This window comes from Carcharodon carcharias, chromosome 21, assembly GCF_017639515.1.
Source record: "Carcharodon carcharias isolate sCarCar2 chromosome 21, sCarCar2.pri, whole genome shotgun sequence".
Lineage (NCBI taxonomy): Eukaryota > Metazoa > Chordata > Chondrichthyes > Lamniformes > Lamnidae > Carcharodon > Carcharodon carcharias.
Window position 1 is genome coordinate 23,456,907 of NC_054487.1, and position 21,952 is coordinate 23,478,858.

Genomic DNA, 21,952 nt, shown 5'->3' on the forward strand with positions numbered 1-21,952 from the left:
GCAGTATAATGTCAGCTCACCTGGCCAGGTGTCTTACACTGATTCTGGTGCAGCATATTGTCTGATCAACTGGCCCGGTATTTTACACAGATTCCAATGTAATATACTGTCAGCTCGCCTAGCCAGGTGTTTTACACAGATTCCGGTGCAGTATACTGTCAGCTCACCTGGCCAGGTGTTTTACAGAGATTCTCGAGGAGTCTAACGTCTAATCACCTGGCCAGGTGTATTACACCTTTTCTGGTGTCGTATACAGTCAGCTCACCTGTCCAGGTGTTTTACACAGATTCTGGTGCAGTATACTGTCAGCTCACTTGGCTAGGTGTTTACAGAGATTCTTGAGGAGTCTAATGACTGCTCACCTGGCCAGGTGTTTTACACACATTCCAGTGCTGTATACTGTCAGTTCACATGGCCAGGTGTTTTACATACATTCCAGTGCTGTATACTGTCAGCTCACCTGACCAGGTGTTTTACACAGATTCCAGTGTGGTATTATGTCTGCTCACCTGGCCAGGTGTCTTACAGAGATTCTCAAGGAGTCTAATGTCAGCTCACCCGGCTAGATGTTTTACACAGATTCCAGTGCAGAATACAGTCAGCTCACCTGGCCATTTCCAGCTTCCTGGCTCTTTTCTGAGATCGGAAGATGGTCAAGGTTCAGATTTTCAGGAAATGCCACTGAGCTGTAGATTTTCTTAATCATACCACCAGGTGAGATTGGAACAGAGAATCGATTCAGGTGCAGGTTCAGAATTTCAGGGACTGAGACAAGCTTGAAACCCTGGAAACAACAGACAAAGGTTTGGATTAAGATTGTTGTATCTGTGAGGGGCCCAGATTCTGTATGTAGCAGTAAAACAGAGATTACTGCAAGAAAGCAAACACACACACAAACAAACACACACAAACAAACACACGCGCACACACACACAAACAAACACACGCGCACACACACAAACACATGCGCACACACACAAACACAAACACACGCACACACACACACACACAAACACACACACAAACAAACAAACAAACAAACACACAAACAAGTATGGGGTCATTGAAGGGTATCAGTGACCACCTTGTGTTGACAGGAGACACAGTGGTTTTTAACTCCCTCCACCTCCCTATATCTGTAATCTTCTCCAGTCCCACCATTCTGATATATCTACAATCCTTTCACTCTGGCCTCTTGACCGTCCCTGATTTTACTGGTGACAGTGGCATCAGCTGCCTGGGTTCCAAGCTGTAGAATTACCTCCCGAAATCTCTCCACTTTACATTTCTCCTTCAGGACACTCCTTAACACCTGGCTCTTAGACCACGCTTTTGGTCAAACATTCTCTTTTTGTGGCTCACAGTCATTGGTAGTTTTCTAATGCTCCTGTGCAGTACATTGGAATATTTTACCATCTTAAAGGTGCTACATAAATGCATGATGTTGCTGTCGTACCTGCACTGCTGGTTTTTCCCTTTGAAAATCAGGGCAGAAACACTGGTCATTTCTGGTCAGCTCCCGGGGATTAAAAAACTCCTTCAAAGCGTCTTCCTAAAAGGGTAAAGAGCAGATACCATCAAAAACACCAAATTCCACCTCATCCTGTCCCTGCACCGCCTGGGATAAACAACCACCCCCCCAGGATCAACAACAGCCTGTACTGGCCCCCCATCCCCCACACAGGGTCAACAACAGCCTGTAACGCAACCCCCCCCCCCCACCCCGCCCAGGGTCAACAACAGCCTGTAACGGCTCCCACCCCCCCAGGATCAACAACAGCCTGTACTGGCCCCCCACCCCCACACAGAATCAAAAACAGCCTGTACTGGCTCCCACCCCCCACACAGGGTCAACAACAGCCTCTACCAGTGACCCCCCACACAGGATCAACAACAGCCTGTACCCCCCCACCCCCTGGGAATTAAACACCAGCCTGTACCCTCCACCCCCTGGGAGATAAGCACCAGCTTGTACCCACCCCCCCCAACCCCTGTGAGATAAATACCTGCCTGTACCTTTTTATGTCTTGGATTGGTGAATTCGCTTGTCAGCCAAACTCTAACTGCACATCTTCCTATGTTCTCCTCAACTGCTGCTTGCAATCCATAACAGGGGGAAACTGATGTTAGAATAAACAGTGATGGTTTGTTGAGACATGGGGCAGAGACCAGATCATACGTGCTCATTCAGAAACCTCCAGAACTAGACTTACAGTTCCCACTTGTATTGTGATTTGTCAGTGCTGTCACATGATCAGTACTCTTGCATTCTCTTAAAGGGACAGGGTACCTCACTTTACTACATCCCTCCCCCTTTACTTAAAAGTACAGCTAACAAGCTTAAAACACATTAACTATTTACACAATAATTGTTCACAGGTCAAGTCTCTCAGGAGGCCTTCTCTGATGGGTTGAGCGTTGTAGCCCAACAACCTCGGCTGGTGTTTCCGAGTTCTCCTTTTCAGGGGCAGTTGCCCACGAGATTCCTCTGTGGGCACTGGCAGGTTGGACTCTCCGACTCCTCGGGCTCCCCAGGCCCCACCAGGCCATGTGACCTTCCCTCTACCTGCAGAGCTGACTCACAGATAGGAAATGACTGCATTTCACCTTGTGGGATTAGCGTTCTCGGGCGAGGATGATCCACGAGTCATTGAATTACTCGGCCATTGACCAATATACTATAGGAGAGGGGTCCAGTTATAGCGCTGACCTTGCCGAACAACCAATTTGGCCCGTCACCAAAGTTTTTTTTTGAGGACCGCATCTCCTACTGCGAAAGTTCTTTTGTGCCCATGTCCATCCTGCCTGGTCTTCTGCGCCTCTTGGCTTTTCTCCACCCTCCCCTCTAAATTCGGCCGGATCAGAGTCAGGTGGGTGCAGAGATGTCTCTTCATGAGGAGTTCTGCCTGGGCAATGCCAGTCGTTGTGTGAGGTGTGGTCTAGTATGCGAATAAGAACCAGGACAATCTCGTACTGATGGAATCCCCTTCCACCTTTCTCATCCCGGACTTAAACATTTGGACAGCCCGCTCAGCCATGCCATTGGACACTGGGTGGTAAGGGGAAGGTGGGTGATGTGGGTAATGGCGTTCAGGGTTATGAACTTGAACTCTGCACCTCCGCACTGGTAAATGTTGTTGGAAACAAGGACCTCTGGCAACCCATGTATAGCAAAGCTCTGCCGCAACCGATCTACAGTAGCAGCCGACGTGGGTGATCGGACTTCATAAATGTCCATCCATTTGGAATGAGAGTCAATCAGCAAAAGGCTCAAGAAGGGTCCCATGTAATTGATGTGGAGGTGCACCCATGGCCAACCCGACCATTCCCACGGGTGCAATGGAGCTGTGGGGAGCTGGGGGGAGGGAGTAGCTTTTGTACCTACTGGCATTGAGGACAGCTCTTGACCAGAGTTTCAATGTCTGTGTCCATTCCAGGCCACCACAAATAGCTATGAGCAACCAGCCTCATTCTGCTAATGCCCGGGTGGGCACTATGTAGCTCGGCTAATAACAGCCTTCACCCCCTCGGGGGCACGACAACCCTTGCTCCCCAGAGCAATATGCAGTCCTGACAGGATAGTTCATACTTGTGATCATAATAGGGTTTCATCTCCTCGCAGTCTGATCCACCAGACCTATTCATAGACATTTGACAGTAGTGGGTCCTGGCTTGTCCATTCCTGAATTTGTCTGGTTTGAACAAGGGAGGAATCCAGAAAATTTAGCACTAAGATGAATTCCTGGGGAATTGGGGATTCCCTGTTGTTGGCTGGCAGGGGAAGGCAGCTTAGTGTGTTGGCATGTGCGATTTGAGGAGCTGATCGATGAACTAAAGTGTATTCATAGGCAGCTAATATGAGCACCCATCTCTGTGTGCGAGCCGGTGGAAGGGGGGGTATCGACTTGTCTTCCCCAAGTAATCCCAGCACGGGCTTATGATCAGAGATGATATGGAAATGGTGACCGTGGAGATATTGGTGAAATTTACAGATGCCAAACACAATAGATAATCCCGCTTTTTTCAATTTGGGAACATTGTCGCTCTGTGACCCTGAGTGTGCGAGGTGTATAACCAATAGGCCTCTCGATCCACCCACCATCCGATGTGAAAGAACAGGGGATGCGTCACATGTTAAAATTTACTGCTTTTTGAGGTCAAAGTGGGCCCACAGGGCCAATGATCTCAACAGTGGCTTCGCTTTCAGGAAGGCATCCTGGTGCAGGGTTTGCCAACTTCATTTTTGATTCTTCTTAAGTAGGCCAGGACTTACGTACAATGGGGCCAAGACAGTCGAAAGATTCAGGAGGAATCGGCCACAGTAGTTTAACATGCCCAAGAAGGCCTTAAGCTCTCTAGTATTTCTCAGTACAGGCACCACACGAATGGCCTGGACTTTCTCTTCCACAGGGTGCAGGCCCTGCACATCAACCTTGTGGCCCAAGTAAGTTACCTCCCTGGCTTGAAACAGACATTTCTCCTTCTTTAAGCTTACCCCCGCTTGGGGCAAATTGTTTGAGCACCTCCTCCAGATTTGCTAAGTGCCCCTCACTGGTTAGTCCAGTGACCAAAATGTCATCCAAGTAAACGACAACATGGGGTAAACATTGAAGCAGGTTTTCCATAGCCCTCTGAAAAATAGCGCACACAGAGGACACGCCAAAGGGGCAGCCTTGTGTATTGATACAATCCACAGTGCGTATTAATGGTGACAAATTCTCCAGAGTCACTTTCCAGCTCTATCTGCTGGTAAGCATGGCTCATATCGAATTTCAAATATGCGGTGTCCCCTGTCAACTGTGAATATAACTCCTCCTCCCTGGGTATTAGGTGTCTATCCAGTCTGGCCACTTTATTTATAGTTTGTAGTCACCGCAAAAACGTACACTGTGGTCTGGCTTTAGCACAGGTACAACGGGGACTGCCCCCGCTCAGCAAACTGCACCGGCTGCAGGAAGCCCGATTTCTCCAGTCTGTCCAACTCGGCTTCTACCTCGTCCTGCAAAGTGTAAGGGACTGGTCTGGCTCTTATAAACCCAGGGGCTGTCTACATGTATCCTAGCCTGTAGCCCCCAAGTTCTTCCTAACTTGTCACTGAAAACAGAGGCATACTTTTGCAACAATTCCCGTAAGTCTTTCATTGTAATTTGAAAAATTTTGGCCCATTTCAATTTAATCTTTGCGAGCTAGTTGTGACCTATAAAGCTGGGTGCCTCTCTGGCTACCACTAACAAGGGCAACCTTTCAAATTGATCTCCATATGTCACTGAGGCTCAACATAACCCTTTCAATCTTATTTCTTCACCCGTGTATATCCTCAGCTTTGTGTCCGAAACTTCAAAGGATAGGTTCCTTTACTCAGATATCTAATTGTATGCTCTCCAATGACAGACATCGATGTTCCCGTATCAACTTCCACCTTAACGGGTTGTCCGTTAACTGTAATGACTACTTGGATTGGCTGTTCTACCCACTTTGAGGTTATATAATGAATGGATGCCTGATTCTATTTCTTCTGGCTCTTCCACGAGGCATATTTCACGATTTTTCCTTCTGCCTTTATAGTGTTGTTTTATCCTTTCTCTGCAGTGCCGCATTATGTGACCATAGCAGTGGCAGAAAAAGCACTTTACTTGTTTGAGTTGTCGTTTGCTCACAGGAGGTGTGGATGTATTTCTCTCATTCATTTAGTGGGTTTTCACTGCAGTACCATTGTTTTCTCAATGATCTGGAGCTAGGGAGCGTTTCTTGCCTTTCCGTGGAGTCCGAAGTTTTCGCACCTTTTGTTGTGGGATTGTCCCGCTCAACTGGATGGTCGGCGCCATTTGTATCTCTTTTATAATTTCGGAATTTTTAACATCACTTTCCATCGCGGTGGCTAATTCTAATGCCTTATTGAAGTCTAGACTAGGTTCAGCGAGCAAACGCCTTTGGATAGTTTCATCTCAAATCCCGTATATCAGCCGGTCTCTCAACATATCACTAATGGACGTTCCGAATTCACAATGTTCAGTTAATGCCTTTAAAATGGCCACATAGTCAGCTATTGTCTCCTCTGGAATCCTGTTCCTTGAATTGAACTTGAAGCGCTGCCTAGAAACTGAGGGCTTTGGTCTCAGGTGGTTTTGTACAATTTTTATTAACTCGTTGAAAGACTTTGAGTCTGGGGTGCTAGGGGACGTAAGGCTGCGGACCAGTCCGCACGTTTTGCTCCCGCATGAGGACAAAAGAATCGCCCTCTTCTTCTCCTCCCCCGCGAAGTCATTAGTGGTAAAAAAGAACACTAGGCGTTCATCATAGTGAGAACAGTCATCTGTAATGGGGTCGAATGGATCGACACACCCGAACTGCGGTATTGTGAATGACTGCAAGGAGACGGCACTTCCGATAGGCTTTCCAGGTGATGACGAATTTAGGTGTTTGGCTTAATACTGAGTTGCCCTCTCTCTGGGGTCTCTCATAATTTTCTGTCCATAGCTGTTTTTCATGTATTTACCAGTTGAAATGTATTGCTGCTTTAAGAGCAGCCGCTGCTTTTTTTTTTTTAACTCTGTCTCTGCAGCTGTCGGCTTTTCTCTGCTGGATTTTGTGCTCTTTCGGGTTTTGGCAGGATCTCTGTGATCGTGATTCTGCAGGGTTTTTAATGTTAAACTGCAGCACTGCTTTCTGCTCTGATTGCCGGCTGTCGCCTATTATACAATATAGGTTTCAGATGCCCTTTCCAATGCTTTGCTCACCCATGTTGTGGACTCCCACCCAGGGGTATTGCAATGTTTTTATCCTCATCGCGACATTTATGTCTTGGGATGGTGAGTTTGCTTGTCAACCAAACTCTAACTGCTCGGGGAGAGACTGATATAAGAATAAACAGTGATGGCTTATTGAGACATGGGGCAGAGACCAGATCATATGTGCTCACCCAGAAACCTCCAGAGCTAGACTTACAGTTCCCAATTGCTCGCGATGTACTGTGATTCGTCAATGCCATCACATGATCAGTACTCTTGTATTCTCTTAAAGGGACAGGGTACCTTACCTCAATGCCCCCTCACCCCAGGAGATAAACACCAGCCTGCACCACCACCCTCCCCCCCCCCCACCCAACCCCCCACCACGCCACCTCTCCCTTCAGGATAAACAGCAGCCTGTACCTTGCCCCCAACACCCCCCCGGATATAGGGAATATGATGAGCTCCACCTACCAGATTAAACACTCCACCATGTCCCATCTCTCGCACCGGCAAAGGGAGGCTCAACAAACTGCTGTCTTTCACAGTCACTGTACCAGAGTCACACTTCACAAACTGCTCCACTTTTATCTCATAAAGTCTCTTCATCTCCTTAACCTGGCCAGGAGGCAAGATAAAGACAAATTAGATATTACTCCATAACAAATGGTAATGAACAGAGGGCAGCAATGTGAAGAGGGGAGAGTCTACACATCTGGAGCAACAATGTGAACAGTCCACACATTAGGGGCACCAATAAATGCGAACATATGAATTAGGAGCAGGAGGAGGCCATTCGGCCCCCTTGAGATCTTCTCAAGGGCAACTAGGGATGGCTGATCTGATTGTCACTTCAACTCCGCATTCCCACCTTTCCCTGATCATATTTGCCAGGTCTTTGCCCACTCACTTAATCTATCCATATCCCTTTGTAGCCTCCTTATGCCCTCTTCCTTATCAAAAATCTATCTAGCTCCGCCTTAAAAATATTGAAAGACTTTGCTTCCTTTTGAGGAAGAGAGTTCCAAAGACTCATGACCCTCAGAAAAAAAAAATCTTCATCTCTGTTTTAAATGAGCGACCCCTTATTTTTAAACAGTGATCCCTAGTTCTAGATTCTCCCACAAGAGGGAACATCCTCTCCACATCCACCCTGTCAAGACCCCTCAGGATCGTTTCAACCAAGTCGCCTCTTACTCTTCTAAACTCCAACAGAGCTCTGAGATTCAGAGGGATCTGGATGTCCTAGTGCAGGAATCAGAAAAGGCTAATATGCAGGTACAGTAGGTAAATAGGAAAGCTAATAGAATGTTATCATTTATTGTGAGGCGAATTCGTTACAAAAGTAGGGAGATTATGCTTTAGTTGTACGGGGCACTGGTGAGACTACATCTGGAATACTGTGTACAGTACTGATCTACTAATTTAAGGAAAGATGTAAATGCATTAGAAGCAGTTCAGAGAAGGTTTACTCGACTAACACCAGGAATGGGCAAGTTGTCCTGTGAGGAAAGGTTGGACAGGTTAGGTTTTTGTAATCAATTCCCCTTGCAATAAACAATACTGTATTCGCTTTCCTAATTACTTGATACACCTACATACTAACATTTTGTGATTCATGCACTAGGACACCCAGATCTCTCTGAATCTCAGAGCTCTGCAATCTCTCACCATTTAGATAATAAGCTTCTTTTTTATTCTTCCTGCCAAAATAGACAATTTCGCATTTGCCTACATTATACTCCATTTGCCAGGTCTTTGCCCAATGACCTAGTCTATCTATATCCCTTTGTAGCCTCCTTATGTCCTCTTCATATCTTACTTTCCTATCTATCTTTTTGTCACCAGCAACTTTAACAACCATACCATCAGTCTGAAGCAACAATGCGAAGAGTACACACGTCAGGAGCAACAATGCGAAGGGTACACACGTCAGGAGCAACAATGCGAAGGGTACACACGTCAGGAGCAACAATGCGAAGAGTACACACGTCAGGAGCAACAATGCAAAGAGTACACATGTCAGGAGCAACAATGCAAAGAGTACACACGTCAGGAGCAACAATGCAAAAAGTACACACGTCAGGAGCAACAATGCAAAGAGTACACACGTCAGGAGCAACAATGCAAAGAGTACACACGTCAGGAGCAACAATGCAAAGAGTACACACGTCAGGAGCAACAATGCAAAGGGTACACACATCAGGAGCAACAATGCGAAGGGTACACATGTCAGGAGCAACAATGCGAAGGGCATACACAGGAGCAACAATGTGAAGGGTACACATGTCAGGAGCAACAATGCAAAGAGTACACACATCAGGAGCAACAATGTGAAGGGTACACATGTCAGGAGCAACAATGCGAAGGGCATACACAGGAGCAACAGTGTGAAGGTTACACATGTCAGGAGCAACAATGCGAAAGGTACACATGTGAGAAGAAACAATGCGAAGGGCATACACAGGAGCAACAATGTGAAGGGTACACGTGTCAGGAGCAACAATGTGAAGGGTACACATGTCAGAAGCAACAATGCGAAGGGCATACACAGGAGCAATAGTGTGAAGGGTACACATGTCAGGAGCAACAATGCGAAGGGTACACATGTCAGGAGCAACAATGCGAAGGGCATACACAGGAGCAACAATGTGAAGGGTACACGTCAGGAGCAACAATGCGAAGGCTACACACGTCAGGAGCAACAATGTGAAGGGTACACATGTCAGGAGCAACAATGCGAAGGGCATACACAGGAGCAACAGTGTGAAGGGTACACATGTCAGGAGCAACAATGCGAAAGGTACACGTGAGGAGAAACAATGCGAAGGCTACATATGTCAGGAGCAACAATGCGAAAGCTGCACATGTCAGGAGCAACAATGCGAAGGGTACACACATCAGGAGCAACAATGTGAAAGGCATACACATCAGGAGCAACAATGCGAAAGGCATACACATCAGGAGCAACAATGCGAAAGGCATACACATCAGGAGCAACAATGTGAAGGGCATACACATCAGGAGCAACAATGTGAAGGGTACACATGTCAGGAGCAACAATGCGAAGGGTACACATGTCAGGAGCAACAATGCAAAGGGCATACACAGGAGCAACAATGTGAAGGGTACACATGTCAGGAGCAACAATGCGAAGGCTACACACGTCAGGAGCAACAATGTGAAGGGTACACATGTCAGGAGCAACAATGCGAAGGGCATACACAGGAGCAACAGTGTGAAGGGTACACATGTCAGGAGCAACAATGCAAAAGGTACACATGTGAGGAATGACAATGCGAAGGCCACACATGTCAGGAGCAACAATGCGAAGGCTGCACATGTCAGGAGCAACAATGCGAAGGGTACACACATCAGGAGCAACAATGCGAAAGGCATACACATCAGGAGCAACAATGCGAATGGCATACACATCAGGAGCAACAATGCGAAAGGTACACATGTCAGGAGCAACAATGCGAAGGGTACACACATCAGGAGCAACAATGCGAAAGGCATACACATCAGGAGCAACAATGCGAAAGGCATACACATCAGGAGCAACAATGTGAAGGGTACACATGTCAGGAGCAACAATGCGAAAGGTACACATGTCAGGAGAAACAATGCGAAGGCTACACATGTCAGGAGCAACAATGCGAAGGGTACACACATCAGGAGCAACAATGCGAAGGGTACACACATCAGGAGCAACAATGTGAAAGGCATACACATCAGGAGCAACAATGCGAAAGGCATACACATCAGGAGCAACAATGCGAAGAGTACACTTTGTCAGAAGTAAAAAAGTATAATTACAAATCAAAAGAAGTTAGCAATGCACATCCTAAAGTCGTGTGAAAATGTATATTGACAGAATAACAACGTAAAATCAAGATCAACAATGTGAAGAATCAACATCACAATAATGGAGTATGAATGTAAGGAAAGCATCTCCACAATCCCAAGCAATGCGATGACTACATATCCACAACATCAGAAAGCATGTACAAGGAGAACTTAATAGTGTGAAGAATACACAATGACAAAGTAATAATGTTAAATATCCCATCATTAGATGCAACAATGTGTAGTGTGCATGACTGATTGACAACATCAAGCGTAAACACGGACAGAATGACCAGCGCTGGAGAGGGACTAAGGAGTGCAGAGGGACAAGGTGAACAGTAAATGTTGACAGAATAACAATGTGAAGTGTAATCATCAAGCTTGTAACAAGGGGATCGTAACAATATGAAGAGTCAACATTGACTAAAGTAACAATGTGACGAATAAATGTTGAAAGTAATATTGTGCAGAATAAATAAGAGTAACAACGTGAAGAGTAACAATGTAAAGTGTAAACATCAACAGAGTAGTAATGTGAAGAATAAATTGGAAATAGAAGAATAAATTAGAAATGGAAGAATAAATTGGAAATAGAAGAATAAATTGGAAATGAAAGAATAAATTAGAAATGGAAGAATAAATTGGAAATGGAAGAATAAATTAGAAATGGAAGAATAAATTGGAAATGGAAGAATAAATTAGAAATGGAAGAATAAATTGGAAATGGAAGAATAAATTGGAAATGGAAGAATAAATTGGAAATGGAAGAATAAATTGGAAATGGAAGAATAAATTAGAAATGGAAGAATAAATTGGAAATGGAAGAATAAATTGGAAATGGAAGAATAAATTGGAAATGGAAGGCAGATAGCAAGTGTGTTTGGATGGCGGCAGAGGAAACAAGGGTTAGAAAATTCACAATAAGGGAGTTTGCTTAGTGGTATATACTTCAATGCAGGAAGTCCAGGAAAGAAAGCAGGTGAGCTGAGAACACGGGATGACATGTGGGAAATGATATTATAAATATTACTGAGACCCGGCTGAAGGAAGGGCAGGAATGGCAGCTCAACATTCCTGGTTACAGGGTTTTTAGGTGAGATAAAGATTGATTAAAGAAACAATTATAGCTGTGAGGTGGGATGATATGTTAGGTGAACAATGAATATCAACAGACTAACAATGTGAAGAGTAAAAAAACAGTAATAATATGAAGCGTAAAGACAAACTAACATTGAGAAAAAGCAGAGTAAAAATGTAAAGAGTAAAAGACAGAGTAACAATGTGAAGAATAAAATACAGACTAATATTGAGAAAGGACAAAGTAACAATGTGAAGAGTAATAGACAGAGTAACATTGAGAAAAGACAGGAGTAACAATGTGAAGAATAAAATACAGACTAATATTGAGAAAAGACAAAGTAACAATGTGAAGAGTAATAGACAGAGTAACAATGTGAAGAATAAAATACAGATTAACATTGAGAAAAGACAGAGTAAACATGTGAAGAGTAAAAGACAGATTAATACTGAGAAAAGACAGTAACAATGTGAAGAGTAAACATTAGCAGAATAACAAGAAGAGCAAATGAAAAAACAATAATGTGAAGAGTAAACAGAGTAATAGTGTGAATACTAAACATCAAAAGAGTAATATAATGTCAAATAACTAAAGCATAACCTGTCTACTTTTGTAATCAATTCCACTTGCAACAAACAATGACATTATATTAGCTTTCCTAATTACTTGCTGCACCTAAGTTCTAACCTTTTGTGACTCATGCACTAGGATACCCAGATCCCTCTGCATTTCTGAGCTCTGTACCTTTCATCATTTAGCTAATAAGCCTCTCTTTCATTTTTCCCACCAAAATGGACAATTTCACATTTTCCCACATTATACTCCATTTGCCAGATTTTTGCCCACTCACTTAATCTATCTATATCCCTTTGTAGACTCCTTATGTCCTCTTCACATCTTACCTTCCTACCTATCTTTGTGTCTTCAGCAAATTTAGAAACTATACCATCAGTCCGGAACAACAATGTGAAGAGCATATACATCTGGAGCAACAATGTGAAGGGTATACTCTTCAGCTGCTTCACCAATGACATTCCTTCCATCATGAGGTCAGAAGTGTGGATGTTCACTGATGATTGCACAATGTTCAGTACCATTCACGACCCCTCAGATACTGAAGCAGTCTTTGTCCAAATGCAGGCAAGACCTGGACAACATCCAGGCTTGGGCTGACAAGTGGCAAGTAACATTTGCACCACACAAGTGTCAGGCAATGACCATCTCCAACAGAAGAGAATCTAATCATTGCCCCTTGATATTCAATGGCATTACCATCACTGAATCCCCCACTATCAACATCCTAGGATTACCATTGACCAGAAACTGAACTGGACTAGCCATATAAATACTGTGGCTCCAAGAGCAGGTCAGAGGCTAGGAATTGTGCAACGAGTAACTCAGCTCCTGACTCCCCAAAGCCTGTCCACCATCTACAAGGCACAAGGTCGGAGTGTGATGGAATACTCCCCACTTGCCTGGATGAGTGCAACTCCCACAACACTCAGGAAGCTTGACATCGTCCAGGACAAAGCAGCCCCACTTGATTGGCACCACATCCACAAACATTCACTCCCTCCACCACAAATGCACAGTAGCAGCAGTGTGCACCATCTACAAGATGCACTGCAGGAATTCACCAAGGCTCCTGAGACAGCACCTTCAAACCCACGACCACTACCATCTAGAAAGACAAAGGCAGCAGATAGATGGGACAACACCAACTGGAAGTTCCCCTCCAAGTCACTCACCATCCTGACTTGGAAATATATCGCTGTTCCTTCACTGTCACTGGGTCAAAATACTGGAACTCCCTCCCTAACAGCACTGTGGGTGTACCTATACCACGTGGACTGCAGCGGTACAAGAAGGCCGCTGCCTGAACCACCCTCTCTCCAAATCTCGCACTCCCTGACCCACCCTCTCTCCAAACCTCCCACTCGCTGACCCAACCTCTCTCCAAACCTCCCGCTCCCTGACCCACCCTCACTCCAAATCTCCCGCTCCCTGACCCACAATCTCTCATAATCTCCCGCTCTCTGACCCACCCTCTCTCCAAATCTCCCACTCCCTGACCCAACCTCTCTCCAAACCTCCCGCTCACTGACCCACCCTCTCTCCAAATCTGCCGCTCACTGACCCACCCTCTCTCCAAATCTCCCGCTCCCTGACCCACCCTCTCTCCTAACCTCACTCTCCCTGACCCACCCTCTCTCCAAATCTCCCGCTCCCTGACCCACCCTCTCTCCTAACCTCACTCTCACTGACCCACCCTCTCTCCAAACCTCCCACTCGCTGACCCAACCTCTCTCCAAACCTCCCGCTCACTGACCCACCCTCTCTCCAAATCTCCCGCTCCCTGCCCCACCCTCTCTCCAAATCTCCCACTCCCTGACCCACCCTCTCTCCAAACCTCCCGCTCACTGACCCACCCTCTCTCCAAATCTGCCGCTCACTGACCCACCCTCTCTCCAAATCTCCCACTCCCTGACCAACCCTCTCTCCAAAACTCCAGCTCCCTGAACCACCCTCTCTCCAAATCTGCCGCTCACTGACCCACCCTCTCTCCAAATCTGCCGCTCACTGACCCACCCTCACTCCAAATCTCCCGCTCCCTGACCCACCGCTCTCCAAATCTCCCGCTCCCTGTACTCACCCTCTCTCCTAACCTCACTCTCCCTGACCCCCTCTCTCTCCAAAACTCCCACTCCCTGACCCACCCTCTCTCATAATCTCCCACTCCCTGACCCACTCTCTCTCATAGTCTCCCACTCCTTGACCCACCCTCTCTGCAAATCTCCCACTCCCTGACCCACCCTCACTCCAAATCTCCCGCTCCCTGACCCACAATCTCTCATAATCTCCCGCTCTCTGACCCACCCTCTCTCCAAATCTCCCACTCCCTGACCCAACCTCTCTCCAAACCTCCCGCTCACTGACCCACCCTCTCTCCAAATCTGCCGCTCACTGACCCACCCTCTCTCCAAATCTCCCGCTCCCTGACCCACCCTCTCTCCTAACCTCACTCTCCCTGACCCACCCTCTCTCCAAATCTGCCGCTCACTGACCCACCCTCTCTCCAAATCTCCCACTCCCTGACCCAACCTCTCTCCAAACCTCCCGCTCACTGACCCACCCTCTCTCCAAATCTCCCACTCCCTGACCAACCCTCTCTCCAAAACTCCAGCTCCCTGAACCACCCTCTCTCCAAACCTCCCGCTCACTGACCCACCCTCTCTCCAAATCTGCCGCTCACTGACCCACCCTCACTCCAAATCTCCCGCTCCCTGACCCACCGCTCTCCAAATCTCCCGCTCCCTGTACTCACCCTCTCTCCTAACCTCACTCTCCCTGACCCCCTCTCTCTCCAAAACTCCCACTCCCTGACCCACCCTCTCTCATAATCTCCCACTCCCTGACCCACTCTCTCTCATAGTCTCCCACTCCTTGACCCACCCTCTCTGCAAATCTCCCACTCCCTGACCCACCCTCTCTCATAATCTCCCACTCCCTGACCAACTCTCTCTCATAATTTCCCGCTCGCTGACCCACCCACTCTCCAAAACTCCCGCTCCCTGACTCACCCTTTCTCCAAATCTCCCACTCCCTGACTCTCCAAATCGCCCATTCCCTGACCCACCCTCTCTCCTCACCTCACTCTCCCTGATCCCCTCTCTCTCCAAATCTCCCACTCGCTGACCCCCTCTCACTCCAAATGTCCCACTCCCTGACTCACCCTCTCTCATAATCTCCCACTCCCTGACCCACCCTCTCTCATAGTCTCCCACTCCCTGACCCACCCTCTCTCATAGTCTCCCACTCCCTGACTCACCCTCTCTCATAATCTCACACTCCCTGACCCACCCTCTCTCATAGTCTCCCACTCCCTGACCCACCCTCTCTCATAATCTCCCACTCCCTGACCCACCCTCTCTCATAATCTCACACTCCCTGACCATCTCTCTCTCCAAAACTCCCGCTCCCTGACTCACCCTCTCTCCTAACCTCACTCGCCCTGACCCCCTCTCTCCAAATCTCCTGCTCCCTAACTCTCCAAATCTCCCACTCCCTGACCCACCCTCTCTCCAAATCTCCCACTCCCTGACCCACCCTCTCTCCAAATCTCCCACTCCCTGCCCCACCCTCTCTCCAAATATCCCACTCCCTGACCCACCCTCTCTCCAAATCTCCCACTCCCCGACCCACCCTCTCTCCAAATCTCCCACTCCCTGACCCACCCTCTCTCCTAACCTCACTCTCACTGACCCCCTCTCTCCAAATCTCCCACTCCCCGACCCACCCTCTCTCCAAATATCCCACTCCCTGACCCACCCTCTCTCCAAATCTCCCACTCCCTGACCCACCCTCTCTCCAAATCTCCCACTCCCTGACCCACCCTCTCTCCAAACCTCCCGCTCACTGACCCACCCTCTCTCCTAACCTCACTCTCACTGACCCACCCTCTCTGCAAATCTCCCACTCCCTGACCCACCCTCTCTCCAAATCTCCCACTCCCTGACCCACCCTCTCTCCAAATCTCCCACTCCCTGACCCACCCTCTCTCCTAACCTCACTCTCACTGACCCACCCTCTCTCCAAATCTCCCACTCCCTGACCCACCCTCTCTCCAAATCTCCCACTCCCTGACCCACTCTCTCTCATAGTCTCCCACTCCTTGACCCACCCTCTCTGCAAATCTCCCACTCCCTGACGCACCCTCTCACATAATCTCCCACTCCCTGACCCACCCTCTCTCATAATCTCCCACTCCCTGACCAACTCTCTCTCATAATTTCCCGCTCGCTGACCCACCCACTCTCCAAAACTCCCGCTCCCTGACTCACCCTTTCTCCAAATCTCCCACTCCCTGACTCTCCAAATCGCCCATTCCCTGACCCACCCTCTCTCCTCACCTCACTCTCCCTGATCCCCTCTCTCTCCAAATCTCCCACTCGCTGACCCCCTCTCACTCCAAATGTCCCACTCCCTGACTCACCCTCTCTCATAATCTCCCACTCCCTGACTCACCCTCTCTCATAATCTCCCACTCCCTGACTCACCCTCTCTCATAATCTCCCACTCCCTGACTCACCCTCTCTCATAATCTCCCACTCCCTGACCCACCCTCTCTCATAATCTCACACTCCCTGACCCACCCTCTCTCATAATCTCACACTCCCTGACTCACCCTCTCCCATAATCTCCCACTCCCTGACTCACCCTCTCTCATAATCTCCCACTCCCTGACCCACCCTCTCTCATAATCTCACACTCCCTGACCCACCCTCTCTCATAATCTCACACTCCCTGACCCACCCTCTCTCATAATCTCCCACTCCCTGACCCACCCTCTCTCATAATCTGCCACTCCCTGACCCACCCTCTCTCATAATCTCCCACTCCCTGACTCACCCTCTCTCCAAATCTCCCACTCCCTGACTCACCCTTTCTCCAAATCTCCCACTCCCTGACCCACCCTCTCTCCTAACCTCACTCGCCCTGACCCCCTCTCTCCAAATCTACCACTCCCTGAACCACCCTCTCTCATAATCTCCCACTCCCCAACCCACCCTCTCTCCAAATCTCCTGCTCCCTAACTCTCCAAATCTCCCACTCCCTGACCCACCCTCTCTCCAAATCTCCCACTCCCTGACCCACCCTCTCTCCAAATCTCCCGCTCCCTGCCCCACCCTCTCTCCAAATCTCCCACTCCCTGACTCACCCTCTCTCCAAATCTCCCACTCCCTGACTCACCCTCTCTCCTAACCTCACTCGCCCTGACCCCCTCTCTCCAAATCTACCACTCCCTGACTCACCCTCTCTCCTAACCTCACTCGCCCTGACCCCCTCTCTCCAAATCTACCACTCCCTGACTCACCCTCTCTCCTAACCTCACTCGCCCTGACCCCCTCTCTCCAAATCTCCCACTCCATGACCCACCCTCTCTCCTAACCTCACTCGCCCTGACCCCCTCTCTCCAAATCTACCACTCCATGACCCACCCTCTCTCCAAATCTCCTGCTCCCTAACTCTCCAAATCTCCCACTCCCTGACCCACCCTCTCTCCAAATATCCCACTCCCTGACCCACCCTCTCTCCAAATATCCCACTCCCTGACCCACCCTCTCTCCAAATCTCCCACTCCCCGACCCATCCTCTCTCATGACCTCCCGCTCCCTGACCCACCCTCTCTCCTAACCTCACTCTCCCTGAACCCCCGTCTCTCCAAATACCCACTCCCTGACCCACCCTCTCTCATAATCTCCCACTCCCCGACCCACACTCTCTCCAAATCTCCCACTCCCCGACCCACCCTCTCTCAATCTCCCACTCCCCGACCCACTCTCTCTCGTAATCTCCCACTCCCCGACCCACTCTCTCTCCTAGCCTCACTCTCCCTGACCCCCTCTCTCTCTCCAAACCTCAAACTCCCTGACACACCTCTCTCCAAATCTGCTACTCCCTGACCCACCTTATCTCCAAACCTCCCACTCCCTGACCGAACCTCTCTCCAAATCAGACACTTCCTGACCCACACTCTCCAAATCTCCCGCTCCCTGACCCATCCTCTCTCCAAACCTCCCACACCCTGACCCATCCTCTCTCCAAATCTCCTGCTCCCTGACCCACCCTCTCTCCAAATCTCCCACTCCCTGACCCACCCTCTCTCCTAACCTCACTCTCCCTGACCCCCCTCTCACCAAATCTCCCACTCCTTGACCCAACCACTCTCATAATCTCCCACTCCATGACCCACCCTCTCTCCTAACCTCACTCTCCCTGACACACCCTCTCTCTCTCTAAATCTCCCACTCCCTGACCCACCGTCTCTCCAAAACTCCCGCTCCCTGACTCAAGCTTTCTCCAAATCTCCCACTCCTTGACTCACCCTCTCTCCTAACCTCACTCTCCCTGACCCCCTCTCTCCAAATCTACCACTCCCTGACCCACCCTCTCTCATAATCTCCCACTCCCCAACCCACCCTCTCTCCAAATCTCCCACTCCCTGACTCTCCAAACCTCCCATTCCCTGACCCACCCTCTATTCTAAACTCACTCTCACTGACCCCCCTCTCTCCAAATCTCCCACTCCCTGACCCACCATCTCTCCTAACCTCACTCTCCCTGACCCCTCTCCAAATCTCCCACTCCCTGACCCACCATCTCTCCAAATCTCCCACTCCCTGACCCACCATCTCTCCCAACCTCACTCTCCCTGACCCCTCTCTCCAAATCTCCCACACCCTGACCTGCTTCTCTCCAAATCCACCACCTCCTGACCCACCCTCTCTACAAATCTCCTACTCCCCGACCCACCCTCTCTCATAATCAGCCGCTCCCTGACCAACCCTCTCTCCAAATCTCTAACTCTCTGACCCCCCCCTCTCTCCAAACCTCCCACTCCCTGATCCACCCTCTCTGCAGACCTCAATCTCCCTGACGCCCTCTCTCTCCAAATCTGCCGCTGCATGACCCACCCTCTCTCCAAATCTCCCACTCCCTGACTCAGCCTCTCTCCTAACCTCACTCTCACTGACTCCCTCTTTCCAAACCTCCCACTCCCTGACTCACCCTCTCTCCAAATCTCCCATTTCCTGACCCACCCTCTCTCATAATCTCACACTACCCAATCCACCCTCTCTCCAAATCTCCGGCTCCCTTACCCACCCTCTCTCCAACCCTCACTCTCCCTGCCCTCCCCTCTCCAAATCTCCCACTCCCTGACCCACCCTCTCTCCAAATCTCCCACTCCCTGACCCACCCTCTCTCCAACCCTCACTCTCCCTGCCCTCCCCTCTCCAAATCTCCCACTCCCTGACCCACCCTCTCTCCAAATCTCCCACTCCCTGACTCAGCCTCTCTCCTAACCTCACTCTCACTGACTCCCTCTTTCCAAACCTCCCACTCCCTGACTCCACTCTCTCCAAATCTCCCATTTCCTGACCCACCCTCTCTCATAATCTCACACTACCCGATCCACCCTCTCTCCAAATCTCCGGCTCCCTTACCCACCCTCTCTCCAACCCTCACTCTCCCTGCCCTCCCCTCTCCAAATCTCCCACTCCCTGACTCACCCTCTCTCCAAATCTCCCACTCCCTGACCCACCCTCTCTCCAAATCTCCCACTCCCTGACCCACCCTCTCTCCAACCCACCCTCTCTCCAAATCTGCCACTCCCTGACTCACCCTCTCTCCTAACCTCACTCTCCCTGACCCACCCTCTCTCCAAACCTCCCACTCCCTGATCCACCCTCTCTGCAGACCGCAATCTCCCTTACCCCCTCTCTCTCCAAATCTCCCGCTGCCTGACTCCACTCTCTCCAAATCTCCCACTCCCTGACCAACCCTCTCTCATAATCTCCCACTCCCCGACCCACCGTCTCTCATAATCTCCCGCTCCCTGACTCACCCGCTCTCCAAATCTGCCACTCCCTGACCAACCCTCTCTCCTAACCTCACTCTCGCTGACACCCCCCCTCCAAACCTCCCACTCCCTGATCCACCCTCTCTGCAGACCTCAATCTCCCTGACCCCCTCTCTCTCCAAATCTACCGCTCCCTAAACCCCTCTCTCTCCAAATCTGCCGCTGCCTGACCCACCCTCTCTCCAAATCTCGCACTCCCTGACCCACCCTCTCTCCAAATCTCGCACTCCCTGACCCACCCTCTCTCCAAAACTCCCACTCCCTGACCCACCCTCTCTCCAAAACTCCCACTCCCTGACCCACCCTCTCTCCAAAACTCCCACTCCCTGACCCACCCTCTCTCCAAATCTCACACTCCCTGACCCACCCTCTCTCATAATCTCCCACTCCCTGACCCACCCTCTCTCCAAATCTCCCACTCACTGACCCACCCTCTCTCATAATCTCCCACTCCCTGACTCACCCTCTCTCCTAACCTCACTCTCACTGACTCCCCTCTCTCCAAATCTCCCACTCCCTGACTCTCCAAATCTCCCATTCCCTGACCCACCCTCTCTCCTAACCTCACTCTCCCTGACTCACCCTCTCTCCAAATCTCACCCTCCCTGACCCACCCTCTCTCCAAATCTCCCACTCCCTGACTCAGCCTCTCTCCTAACCTCACTCTCACTGACTCCCTCTTTCCAAACCTCCCACTCCCTGACTCCACTCTCTCTCCAAATCTCCCACTCCCTGATCCACCCTCTCTCCAAAACTCCCGCTCCCTGTACTCACCCTCTCTCCTAACCTCACTCTCACTGACCCCCTCTCTCCAAATCTCCCACTCCCCGACCCACCCTCTCTCCAAAACTCCCGCTCCCTGTACTCACCCTCTCTCCTAACCTCACTCTCACTGACCCCCTCTCTCCAAATCTCCCACTCCCCGACCCACCCTCTCTCCATATTTCCCACTCCCTGACCCACCCTCTCTCCAAAACTCCCTCTTGCTGACCCCCCTCTCTCCAAAACTCCCACTCCCTGACCCACCCTCTCTCCAAACCTCACTCTCCCTGACCCACCCTCTCTCCAAATCTCCCACTCCCTGACCCACCCTCTCTCCAAATCTCCCACTCCCTGACCCACCCTCTCTCCAAACCTCACTCTCCCTGACCCCCTCTCTCTCCAAATCTCCCACTCCCTGACCCACCCTCTCTCCAAATCTCCCGCTCCCTGACTCACCCTCTCTCCAAATCTCCCGCTCCCAGACCCACCCTCTCTCATAATCTCCTGCTCCCTGACCCCCCGCTCTCCAAATCTCCCACTCCCTGACCCACCCTCTCTCCTAACCTCACTCTCCCTGACCACCCCCTCTCCAAATCTCCCACTCCCTGTCCCAACCTCTCTCTAAATCTCCCACTCCCTGACCCACCCTCTCTCCTAACCTCACCCTCCCTGACCCACCCTCTCTCATAATCTGCCACTCCCTGACGCACCCTCTCTCATAGTCTCCCACTCCCTGACCCACCCTCTCTCATAATCTGCCACTCCCTGACCCACCCTCTCTCATAATCTGCCACTCCCTGACCCACCCTCTCTCATAATCTGCCACTCCCTGACCCACCCTCTCTCATAATCTGCCACTCCCTGACCCACCCTCTCTCATAATCTGCCACTCCCTGACCCACCCTCTCTCATAATCTGCCACTCCCTGACCCACCCTCTCTCATAATCTCCCACTCCCTGACCCACCCTCTCTCCAAATCTCCCACTCCCTGACCCACCCTCTCTCCAAATCTCCCACTCCCTGACCCACCCTCTCTCCAAATCTCCCACTCCCTGACCCACCCTCTCTCCAAATCTCCCACTCCCTGACCCACCCTCTCTCCAAATCTCCCA

The 21,952-nt window shown here is 49.9% G+C and overlaps 1 protein-coding gene across 2 annotated transcripts in view; it reads right to left on the reverse strand.

The window, feature by feature from the left end:
- The window catches only part of usp18 (ubiquitin specific peptidase 18), a 60,607-nt gene that overhangs the window by 22,076 nt on the left and 16,579 nt on the right, over positions 1-21,952 (reverse strand). For both annotated transcript variants that reach the window (XM_041215480.1, XM_041215481.1), the window contains 3 exons: positions 7,203-7,346; positions 1,457-1,552; positions 608-784 (listed from right to left, as the gene is read on the reverse strand). In XM_041215480.1, the coding sequence (XP_041071414.1) occupies positions 608-784; positions 1,457-1,552; positions 7,203-7,346 (417 nt within the window). The remainder of the gene's footprint in view (positions 1-607; positions 785-1,456; positions 1,553-7,202; positions 7,347-21,952) is intronic.